The following is a 12,254-nucleotide window of genomic DNA, read 5'->3' on the forward strand; positions in this document are numbered from 1 at the left end:
TGAAACCATAGTGCGCACACGAAATTGATATAACCTCTACGTTGTGTTTACAACACTTTCAGGCGAACAATTGGCATTCTTAGGGAAATAAGGATGTAACCAAAATCACCATCTTCTTTGCTCATGCGTATAATTATCAACAGCTACCAGCGCCCCCTCCAATATTTACTTACACTTTTGCACTTTTCAACAACGCTGAGGCTGAGGTAACGAATTCGGTTCATATCACTGTCAGCTGTAGTGCAGTGAAATCGCGCTTTTCAATCTTCTCTCCTTCTTGTCCACTGTTTGTCTTATTGTTATTGTATTAAATATTATTCGAAATACCAAAGATGCCTAAAGCGACCCGATCCAAACCGCCAAAAGCAAGCAGCAGCGACAGTGATTCTGGCCCGGACGACGTAAGTTGAAATTTCAGAATTTTATTAACCGGCATCAATTTTCCAACCTAACATTCGAAAATCACATGCTAACGGTCTGAATTTTTATTTTTCCAGCCTCTGCCACTGAAGAAGGTGAAGAAAGCCCCAGCCAAGCGAGAATCGGTATCGTCGCCTACAGGAGCCGGGGCTCCCGCGGGCGAAGAAAACTCTTGGCCACTCGGACGCAATCGATTCGTGAAGATGGTCGAGTTTAAGGGTAGAAACTTTGTTAACATCAGAGAGTATTACTCTGCAGATGGGGATCTTCGCCCGTCCAAGAGGGGCATCATGCTCACTCTAGAGCAATGGGATGCACTGAAGAAATGTGTTCCTGAGGTTGATGAGGCCATCAAAAGGCATGTCTAGGGTGTCTGTGTTAAACATCTCATTTTTTATTGTTCATTTTAATATATGTAGTCTATGAAACTATATATTTTGATACACTTGTTCTACATTCAACATTGTAATTAAATAAACCTATTTCAATTAGTACTGATTCCTAAATTATTGATAGAAAATTAACAATAATGATTCATAAAATTGTATGCAGTCTCAGAATGTGCTTAGATAATGCACATTTCCATTAAATTATGAAAATTAAGGAAAGCCTGATGCATTGACAATGCAGTCCCATGGTAATTCTTTTAAAAACGTAACATTAGCTTTTTCTGGAGATTGAGTATCGGAAAGTCCAATTCGCAGCTGATATTGATCACTCAATAGATAATGCAATTGTCTTTCAGTTAATGTATAAAAAATCACAAAACAAATTGCGTTGAAATGAACATAAAATGTATTTCTCTAGCCAATTAGTGTTGTACACAGTTGGACTACCCAAATATTCAGCCAAATGAGTTATCATTGCAACTTACACCAGTCTTAATTATTTGTTTATTTTCGGGCGTATTTATCACATTTATGGTTTGCTTATAGTCATAGCTTGTAGAATTACAGGGCAGAGCTACATTAATTTAAACACCGATTTATTTCATAGCCACGTAACTAGTTTTGAAAGATCGCTTGAAATTGCAATAAAAATTATTTTTACCCACTTTTTCAAATGTACTCTAATGTATATACAATAGCAATTTAAAAACGTAGAGAACTCTTTGTTCCGCCCCTGTGCATTATTAGGCGAGTAATATGAGTAAATGCAAAAAAATTCTTAAATGTTCTAGAGTACATCCAAATATACCCACAAACTCTTAAATACATAAATCACAAGATACCTCTTAGCCACACTAACACCTGTCAGAAATATGCGCAAAAATACACCTGATAAGATAAAAACAACCAAAATAATACAAAACATTGAATATCGAACCGATCAGTTAATGACGATTGGGTAAAAATGTCATCTTGAAAAATAATCACATTATGATCCTCACTTATGTAACGATTTTATACGCACAAGTTCAAAATTTAAGTAAATATGACCATGAGAATACTAACTCAAAATTATTCCCGACCCTTATGTAAAGTGCGACTGTAACTTATGCAAATATCACGAGAGTAAACTCCAATAAACTTTAAAACAAAAACTCTTTGCTCTAAAATAAAGAGCAATAGATTATACAGAAAGGCAGAAGATGTTGGAAAAGGTGTAGAGATAAATTATCTTGATTTCCGCAGAAATGATGTCAACATGTTTCGACTTCACCGATACAGATCTGTTTCCATAAGATCTATCAGATCTGTTTCTATAACATTTAAATTTTAATACGAAATCAACCAACTACAGATATTGTCTGATTGTACAATAATACCTTTTCTTTGGTTAGTAACTTAGTAAGATAATCAGCTGCATTTTCATTTGTTGCTATGTAAATTACCTTTTCTAGCTCATTCTTAATTTTATCACGGTTAAAATGATTACGAATATCCATATGTTTTGATTTGGCTCGGAATTAGTCTTCTTTAACTATAGGTATTGCTCTTTGGTTGAAGTAATTTAACATTAGCATACAAGGCTTTCAAGATTAACTTAAGTTCACAATATTAGACATTACAACTAGTTTTCTTCGGTGTTGTTGTTTTCAGGCAATCTATGAAATTGTCGCCTGTTTCGCCGGTATTCTCTTTCTTCAGTTTGTATGTAAAAGGATAGTGGTTCAGCAGATTCGCAATCCGTCCCTCCTTTGCCAGATCAATGATCCACACTCTGTCGTCTTCTTCCACGCTTTCAGCTGCCCTATCGCGGTGTCGCCTGTCGTAGTTTTGTTTGGAAATCCTTTGCTTCGGAAGTAACTTCACATCCTTGACTGGAAGCGTCTCTCTCAACTTTCGGCCAATCAAGAGCTCAGCTGGAGATGCTCCACGATACGTTTCAGTGTTCCTGTAGGAAAGTAATCCAAGGCTGTTTGTCGGAGGATTGTCTTCATGAGCTTGACTGCGTTTTCCATCAGGCCATTCGATTGCAGGTATCTAGGACTGCTGCTTATCCATTTGAATGAATTATCCTGGGTGAAGTCTCTGAGTTTCGCGCAATTGAACTGCGGGCCGTTATCGGAACGTACGGTCGTCGAATTCCATATCTACCAAAAACTTCTTTAAGTTTCTTGATTGTATTTTTGCTAGTGGTACTGCGTAGTTTCATCACTTCTGGATAGCCGGAGTAATAGTCCTGTACTATTAGGTACTCTTCTCCCTGGAGTTAGGAACTCCTGTTAGGAACTTCTGGGTTGATCATTGGTTCAACGGGTACCTTTTTGTCCTTGATGCAAGTTTCTCAGTTTTGTATCGCGTTGAAAATGTCGTTGCGTATCCCGAGCCACCAGACTGTCTCATTGGCTCTAGACCAACATTTGTTAATGCCTAGCGTGTATCTTCTTCAATATTCTTTCTCTATCTTGGAACAGTATAACTACCCTATTCTTGTAGTAAAGTATCTCTTTGTAGATGTTTAATTCATCCATGAACTTGAAGGTTGGTGGTATGCACTCTGGGATTTTCTGCATCTTAGGTCAACAGTCAGATGAATACCATTCATCCTTTGATATTCCTTGAACCTCGATTATCGCCTTGTTGACGGCGTAAATATAGATATTTGTCGGGTTTTCTTCTTCATCATTTTTATTTCAAGGTGTGCGTGACAATGCATCTGGCACGTGAAAATCATTCCCGGGTACGTGGACATGCTATAGTCGAATCGCATCAACCTCATTATAAATCTCTGCAGCCGGTTTGTCAAATTTTTAATTTTTTGTCCCCAAGGATAGTGATCAAGGGTTTATGGTCGATCCTTATTCCAAAGTTTGATCCGACAAGGAATTGCTGTAACCGTTCACACGTCCAAGTTATTGCAAGTGCTTCCTTTTCTACCTGAGCGTAGTGTCTTTCCGTTGGACTCAGGCTTTTTAAGCAGCTCTCTCTGCAATAGTGATTTCCTTGTCCAGTTATTTATAAACTTAGAGAGATAATTAACTATGCCTAAGAATTTTCTCACTTGCGTTACGTCTTTCGGACTCGGGTAATTTACGAATTTTAATTCCCGAGTTGCTAATGACGAATCCCAAATATTTTGTCTCGCTCTTGTGGAATTCACATTTTTGTGGGTTTAGCGTTAACCCGTAATCGGACAGCAATTGGAGTACCTGTTTCAGTGTGCGATCGTGCTCATCTACATTTCTTCCGGTAACGCGGATATCATCTGCGTGCACGTGGATGTTTTTAAAGTTCAAGATATCCATCAGTTGACTCACCGTCTTCTGAAAAATTTCGGGCGAGCTTGTTATCTCGAAGGGGATTCTTTTGTAATAATATCTCCCGAACGGGGTTATAAGTATTGGTTGATGTTTTGATTTATTGGCCAACTTAAGTTGCCAAAACCCGCTGGAAAATTCTAATTTCGAAAAGATATTGGCGTTCCGTATCTTACCAAAGGTTTTGCCCACAGACGGTAACTGGAATATCTCACGTCTGACATATTTGTTTTGTAATTCGGTTAAGTCAGTGCAATTCTGATTTTTCCGTTTTTCTTCTGAGCAATCACCATGGACGCGCTAGTTAGTAGGTTCCTTGACTTTATCGATAATATCCTCATTCATAATTCGGTTGAGTTCCTTTTTTTACTTTATCGAATAAATGAAACGGCACACGCCTTGGAGTTGCAAAGGGATACGGCTCAGCGACTTCCATTCTGATTACGTGTTTGAAAATTTTCAACTTACCAATCCCATTCCAACCTTTTAGAAATCCAGGATATGGTTTGGAGGTTGTTACCCTTTTGCCATTCTCGTTTGGGGTTTTTCCAATTTCAATGCTGTCTTGTAATTTTGTATCTACGTAGATGATTGGTGTTTTCTACTCTATCATCTTTAACGCGCTGAGTGCTGGTCTTCCCAAGAGGTTCTCGTCTGTCTCGATTACGTAGTATTTGAGAGCTTTCCGACCTACCCACTCGGTATTTAATCTTACAGTCCCAAACAGTTTCAATTTACCGTTTCCGGTTCCTAGTAATGTGGACTTGGAATCTTTGAGAATACTTGGGTTGTGGTGATAATGTTGTGTAACATTTGTGCAACTTATAAATGTATTCTTACTGAGAGCGTTTTTAGTCTATTTGCACTAGATTTGATTAAAGCAGTGGTTCCTAACCTTTTCAAGGTCACTATCCCTGTGAACAAGTATGGGTATTGAGTTTACCCCTAGCTGATTTAAAATAGTTAAAACCACATAAATTCGAAAGAAAATATGCTTATTATGTAATAAATTGCACGTTTACTAGTAAAGTAATATATAAATTTATATTATATAAATAGCGCCGTGCTACCATTTACCGTACTATTATTTTGTTTATTGCTATTTTAATACTATTTCGTGCCATCCCGCGATACCCCCCTAGAATCTCCGTTTTACCCCTGCGGGGGTAATTACCGCCAGGTTAGGAACCACTGGATTAAAGAATCTACAATTGTTTCGCCGGTGAGGGTATCGTCAGGACTATCAACACGGCACTTCATAGACATTGTTTAAATAATATTATCAGGCTTAAGTCGGGTTAAATTTTGAGAAGAGAGGAGTTATTTAGATCTAACATTTCATTTATGACCTGTATCGCGAGGTTCATTAGAGAACTTGTGTATTTTCACTACTTCTAAGGCATTCATGTGCGCACCTTTATTACACTTGTGTGCAATAACAAAATTATTGAATTTAACGGGATGATTATTGCTGAAGGCATGTTTAAAAATGGTCGAGTTAGAGTCGGGTTTTTCATGTTCTTTGAACCTAATTCGGAAATTTCTACCAGTTTGCCTTATATTTACCTATTATATACCTGGAGTTGCAAAGATGGCAATCATATCTATAAATACCTGAATTAAACATTTGGGGGACCCTATCTTTGTTGTTGAATAAAATGGTTCTAAATTTGAAGGTTGCTTTTAGTGTTGAAGCTGACAAAAGTCACTACAGCCGGTGAGGAAACATTTCCATTCCGAGAACTAATCGGAGCATTAACTTACCTGTCAACATCCACACGACCGGATATATGCCACGCTATCAGTTACTTGGGACAGTTTAGCCATGGCTACCAGAAAGACCATTGGTTAGCCGCCAAGCGGCCAAGCTCTGTTACAGTCTAGAAGAGGCAAAAGTGAAACAGACAGAAGGTCATACACCGGATATTGCTTTTTGTTTGTGAGCAAATTCTCCGATATCATGAGAATCCAAAGGATTGTTGAAGCGATCGCCAGCACAGCGTTCGTTCCGACGGTTGTTGGAGTAGAGACCCGCGAGTGCGTTAGAAAACAATTAGAAGCTTTGATAAAAAAAGAACGGTTGCTAAAGTGTTTGCAACTGGTGACCTAGTATTAGTAGAGGAGACCCAATGCGGTGGCGGTAAATTGAAAGCTAAATATAAAGGACCATTCGAAATACTTAAATGTTTACCGAATGAAAGGTACGTACTGAAAAGGGTAAATGGACAAATGAGGACCACTGTTGCTGGTCAAGATCAAATGAGACTGTGGCCGCATGAGAAGGCTCAGGCAGATGCAGCTGACGTGTAAAAGGTAAAAAAATAAATTAAACAATAAAACTAACAAAACAATAAAACTAACAAAAAAAAGGGCCTGGACTGGCTGATAAAACAAAAAAAGGGCCTGGACTGGCTGATACTAACAAAAAAGGGCCTGGACTGGCTGATAAAAAAAAAAGGGCCTGGACTGGCTGATACTAACAAAAAAAAAGGGCCTGGACTGGCTGATAAAACAAAAAGGGCCTGGACTGGCTGATAAAACAAAAAAAAGGGCCTGGACTGGCTAACAAAAAAAAGGGCCTGGACTGGCTGATAAACAAAAAAAAAAGGGCCTGGACTGGCTGATACTAAAAAAAAGGGCCTGGACTGGCTGATACTAACAAAAAAAAAGGGCCTGGACTGGCTGATACTAAAAACAAAAAAGGGCCTGGACTGGCTGATAAAAAAAAAAAAGGGCCTGGACTGGCTGATAAAACAAAAAAAGGGCCTGGACTGGCTGATACTAACAAAAAAAGGGCCTGGACTGGCTGATAAAAAAAAAAGGGCCTGGACTGGCTGATACTAACAAAAAAAAAAGGGCCTGGACTGGCTGATAAAAACGAAAAATGGGGCCTTCACTGGCTGATACTAACAGAAAAGGAGCCTTAACTGACTAAAAAAAAAAAAAAAAAAAAAACTTTGGGAGCAATGGGGCGTCCCACCTTAAACAGTAAAAATATGAAAACTTATTGTGATTGCGAGTGTTTCAGAAAACAAAGATGAGCGTATAACAGATCTGGTCAACAAACTACTCTAGACTGAGTGAGTTAGAGTAGATGGTTGGAAACAAAAGATGGTCCGAGGACGAACCAAGGGCAGGAAGGCCGTGTAAGGTTGCGTATATGACCATGCACCAGCAACATGCAGAACACCCTGTGGATATGGAGTCACATCACTGATGGGGGGTTTTTCTGTTTATGTCAGCGACTTGCGTCGCTGGGCATGCGTCTCCTAAGAAATGACTCAGACTCGTGCTCCGGCATTCGTTGTAAACTGTTCACAATTAAGATCCGATCGCTCTGTATTATTGAATAAAACTAGTAAAACCGAAACAACATTTCGTAATTCTAACATATTCACAACCACTACAATGGTTGGAAATTCAGCCACTACTCAGTTCACAACTAATCACACCACTACAATGGCTGGCAGTTCACAACTAATCACACCAATGATTAGGTCTCATGTTACACAACCACACCAATGGTTGGCAACCTACTCAACCACTACAATGGTTGGGTCACACCAATGATTAGGTCTCATGTCACACAACCACACCAATGGTTGGCAACCTACTCAACCACTACAATGGTTGGCAGTTCACAACTAATCACACCAATGATTAGGTCCCATGTTACACAACCACACCAATGGTTGGCAACCTACTCAACCACTACAATGGTTGGCAGTTCACAACTAATCACACCAATGATTAGGTCTCATGTCACACAACCACACCAATGGTTGGCAACCTACTCAACCACTACAATGGTTGGCAGTTCACAACTAATCACACCAATGATTAGGTCACACGTTACACAACCACACCAATGGTTGGCAACCCTGCATGATCACTACAATGACCAGCAGTTCACAACTAAACAAAAAGAAAAACAATTTAGTCATAAATGGTACACATTATAATTATCCATCAAACTACAAACCGTCTCATGCTCAAGAAAAACTTACATACCGTTACAAGTACTACAGCTATTACACTCCCCGTGCAACCCTTCCAATACTCCTACGTAGTATTGCCTAACAATTCCTCTGCCGCGACTTGTGCGTCCGGCATCTTTCTTAGTCGATCGTGAGCGTACTTGTACGTTCTCTTCGAACTTAACGACTTTAATTTGTATCTATCATTTTCTAATACCTCTATTATTTCATAAGGCCCTTTATACTTGGCTTCTAGGTTTGATTACGCTCCTCATTTTGTATGAGCACAAATTCTCCTACTGAAAAACGCTTTATTTTTGCTTTTGTCTTGTCAAATCTTGCCTTCTCGTACTTTGCCGATTTTTGAATTCGATCAATTGCCACTTGTCGAATTAAATTAAGATCTACGTCATGTTCCGCGTTATCTACCATCATTGCCAACGGTCTCGCTACTTTCCCTATTAAGAGTTCTAAGGGGGACGTCTTTGTAGTTTTATTAATTGTGCAATTAATTGCTAATTGAATATTTCCTAACTCATTCTGCCATGACTTATCTGGTGTAATTTCGATTGCCGTTAACATTGCTTTTAAAACGCTCATCACTCTTTCCACTTGGCCGTTTGCGCGCGATGCTCCCGTCGCAATAAGATGTAGGTTAATATTTTTTGAATTACAATAAGTTTTAAAATCATTACTGGTAAAACATCTACCTTGGTCGGCTATTACTCTTGTTGGGGCACCAAACAAACAGACAGCCTTATTTAATGCGTCGATACAGCTGTGACTATTGATATTTTTTGAGTGATGTAGAAAAACAAATTTTGTGAAAGAGTCTATTAATACGAAAACATATTCTTTGGTATCATTCTTTCCACTTAGCTTGCCTGTTGCGTCAATATGTATCGTATTCCATGGGGTAGTAGTCTTTGGAATAGGGTGTAATTCTGCCTGAATTTTGCCTGAATGTGGTTTACTGAGTTTACAAGTGATGCAGTTATCTACAAAACGCTTGACAAGTCGTGACATTCCTTGAAACCAATAGTGTTCGTAAATCTTTTCGAGCGTCTTATCCGATCCTAAATGCATTATTGACTCATGAATATTATTTATGACCGACCATTTCATCGAGTGAGGAATTATTGGTAGGCATAGAGACTTTCCGTTTCTTTGGATATGTCGGTGAAGAATGCCCGATCTTAACTCGTATGTCGCCGCTATGTTTTCGTCTAATGTGTTATTCGCTAAGTCTAATTTTAATTTCGAAATCTCTTCATCTTTCAACTGTTCTGCAAGTAGCCAATTGTCTTGTAGTTCTGCTAAGTTAACAATTTTCAGTTCTTTTCTATTTTCCATGCGCGGTGGGTTTTTATTTTCGCCTAGGTGGTTACGTGATAGAAAATCTACATGTGCCATTCGCTTTCCCTCCCTATACTCTATGTTAAATTCAAACGCTTGCAAATACGCCCACCATCGATGTACTCGTGGTGTTAAATCACATTTCTTTTGTGCAGCTTTTATGGAATTACAATCCGTAAAAATTGTAAATTTGCGCCCGCTTAGATATTGACGAAAATGTTTAATGGCGTTCACTATCGCAAGTGTCTCTAATTCATACGAATGGTACTTAAATTCGGTCGGTGTTGTTCGCTTGCTATAATACGCAACTACATGTTTCTTCTGTTCCTTTATCTGCATTAAAATTCCTCCATAACCATCTGCACTAGCGTCCGTATGTAATTCAATCGGAAGGTTCGGGTCGAAAATAATTAAAACAGGGTGTCGGGTTAGAATTGAAATAATTTGTTGGCGTATTTGTTCATGTTCTATTTCCCATGAAAACTGCTGTTCACGCGTTGTAAGTTTGTGGAGAGGTGACATTTTCCTTGAAAAATTTTCTATGAATCGACGAAAGTAAGATGCGAGTCCTATAAATTGTCTGACTTGTGTGACTGAAGTAGGCGGTGCAAGATTTTTTAGTGCTTCAATTTTTCTCTGATTGGGTCGGATTGTGCCATTTTCTATTTCATACCCAAGAAATTGTACTTTTGTTTTCAGGAATGAGCATTTCTTTAAATTAAATGAAAATCCTGCTTTCGATAAAACATCTAAAACAATTCTCAACCTTTCTATTCCCTCGTCGACCGTTTGTGATACAATCATCACATCGTCGACATAAACGATTACGTAACTAAATGCTAATTCTCCCAAAGCTTTTATTATTGCTCTCTGAAAACAGAGACTGCGTTTCGCAGACCAAATGGCATCGAAAGATATTCATATGAACCGTCGGGGGTAACAAAGGCCGTTTTCTCGATAGAATTTTCATGCACCGGAATCAAATGAAATCCGCTCGCACAATCCAATGCGGTAAAGTACTTTATATTCGTCATTCGGTCAATTTGATCAGAGATTAATGGCAATGGATATCTATCCGGAATTGTATTGTCGTTTAGTTCTCGGTAATCAATGCACATTCTATCAGTGCCGTCACTTTTTTTTACGAGAAGTGCAGGACTAGCAAATGGGGAATAACTTGGTCTAATTATCTTGGCGTCCAAAAGTTCTTTAACTTTCCCACGCATTGATTCTCTTTCTTCGAATGAGAGACGATAAGGGCGTCTTTGTACTGTTTTTGTTGAGTCTATAAGTCTGATCTCAAGTGTGCCCGTGTTTACGCGCGTTAATGGCATTTTGGTCACAAAGTATTCAGAGAAACTACTTATCACGCTTTCGAGTTTTGCTTTTTGACAAGCTGAAATATGTGTGTCTAGATTCTCTAATTTAAAAGTTGTGTTGTCTGGAACACACGAGTGGATGTTTTTCAAAGCTCTTTTAAATACAATGGTAGGTAGTACGAGAGGGTGAGTATAAGCTGAGTAAAGTTAAGTAAACACTTACTGTACGCTATACCCTCACAATATCGCCAAAACGATATTTTTACTAAACCATTGCAAGTCAATGCAAGCATTTGTCAAGCCTGATGTGGATAGCTATTTCGACCATTAGAGGTCTCATCAGCACACCTACTGGCTTGACAAATACTGCATTGAGCGTACAGTAAGTGTTTACTTAACTTTACTCAGCTTATACTCACCCTCTCGTACTACCTACCATTGTATTTCAATCTTATGCTTGCTTGAGCTAACTTCAGTCTCCACCGTCAGGTGGAGCTGACAATACTTCTGCGTCTTGAATTATAAGCCAGTTGTATATAAACCATTGCAAGTCAATGCAGTATTTGTCAAGCCAGTAGATGTGCTGATGAGACCTCTAATGGTCGAAATAGCTATCCACATCAGGCTTGACAAATGCTTGCATTGACTTGCAATGGTTTAGTAAAAATATCGTTTTGGCGATATTGTGAGGGTATAGCGTACAGTAAGTGTTTACTTAACTTTACTCAGCTCTTTTTCAAGTTGAAATGAACTTTTAGTTATTATCGCAGTAAAATTTTGATTCAAAATCTCACGACCCAGCAATACGTCATGAATCAAATACAAATCAGGCAAGACGTGAAACAAGATCTCAGCATAGTGACTTTGAATTTCAACTTGACATAATATTTGTTCAAACGAATTTACTTTACTCGTACCAATTCCAACCATCGTAACTGAATTATAAAATTTCTTCCCGCAGAAATTTCGTGCAATACTTTCTTTTACTAATGAGCATTCTGCTCCCGAATTCAAATGAAAGGGTTACGACTCACCGTTATGTTTAAAAGTACCTCCAGGTGAATCAACTGCACAGGCGTTGACCGTCTTGACAGAACCCTCATTCTTCCTGCAGCGGTTGGCGAAGTGTCCGGTCTCACCGCATTTGAAGCATCTCCCGCTGTTTGACGCTCCCGATGTGGACCGCTGAGGGGTGAATTTCTGGTCTTGTCTCCGCTTCTCGGGGCAGTCAGCCTGTCGATGTCCAAATTTATTGCAGTTGAAACACTTCGTCATCTTGGGTTGGAATGATGAAGTTCTTCGCATCTTCTCCGGGCGTTGCGAAGCATTGTCTACTGCGGCTGGTCGTTTAAAAGAGAGTGCTTGTAACTCCTTTTGTAATTGCTGTCTCGTCTGAATTTCGTTGGTGAATGACATACGCTTTACTCGATTATCGAATTGAGCAATGTGCGTTAATATGGTCGCAGTAGCGATTTGCTC

At 39.0% G+C, this 12,254-nt stretch overlaps 1 protein-coding gene and 1 long non-coding RNA gene across 2 annotated transcripts; both read left to right on the forward strand.

Annotated features, from left to right (window-relative positions):
• The first annotated feature begins 187 nt into the window (after positions 1 to 187).
• LOC135789855 (RNA polymerase II transcriptional coactivator-like) lies at positions 188 to 914 on the forward strand. The gene is made up of 2 exons (XM_065299921.1): positions 188 to 401; positions 498 to 914. The coding sequence occupies exons 1-2, from the start codon at positions 333 to 335 to the stop codon at positions 786 to 788; spliced, it is 360 nt and encodes a 119-aa protein (XP_065155993.1). The 5' UTR covers positions 188 to 332; the 3' UTR covers positions 789 to 914.
• A 5,259-nt stretch (positions 915 to 6,173) lies between these two features.
• On the forward strand, positions 6,174 to 7,496 carry LOC135803953 (uncharacterized). Its single transcript, XR_010550930.1, has 2 exons — positions 6,174 to 6,436; positions 7,152 to 7,496. It is a non-coding gene; the product is annotated as an uncharacterized lncRNA (long non-coding RNA).
• The last annotated feature ends 4,758 nt before the right edge of the window (positions 7,497 to 12,254 follow it).

The sequence above is a fragment of the Atheta coriaria genome, unplaced genomic scaffold (genome assembly GCF_025399875.1).
Source record: "Atheta coriaria isolate IRGN ID8LTWV9N9 unplaced genomic scaffold, Caltech_Dcor_3.1 hic_scaffold_1_pilon, whole genome shotgun sequence".
NCBI lineage: Eukaryota > Metazoa > Arthropoda > Insecta > Coleoptera > Staphylinidae > Dalotia > Dalotia coriaria.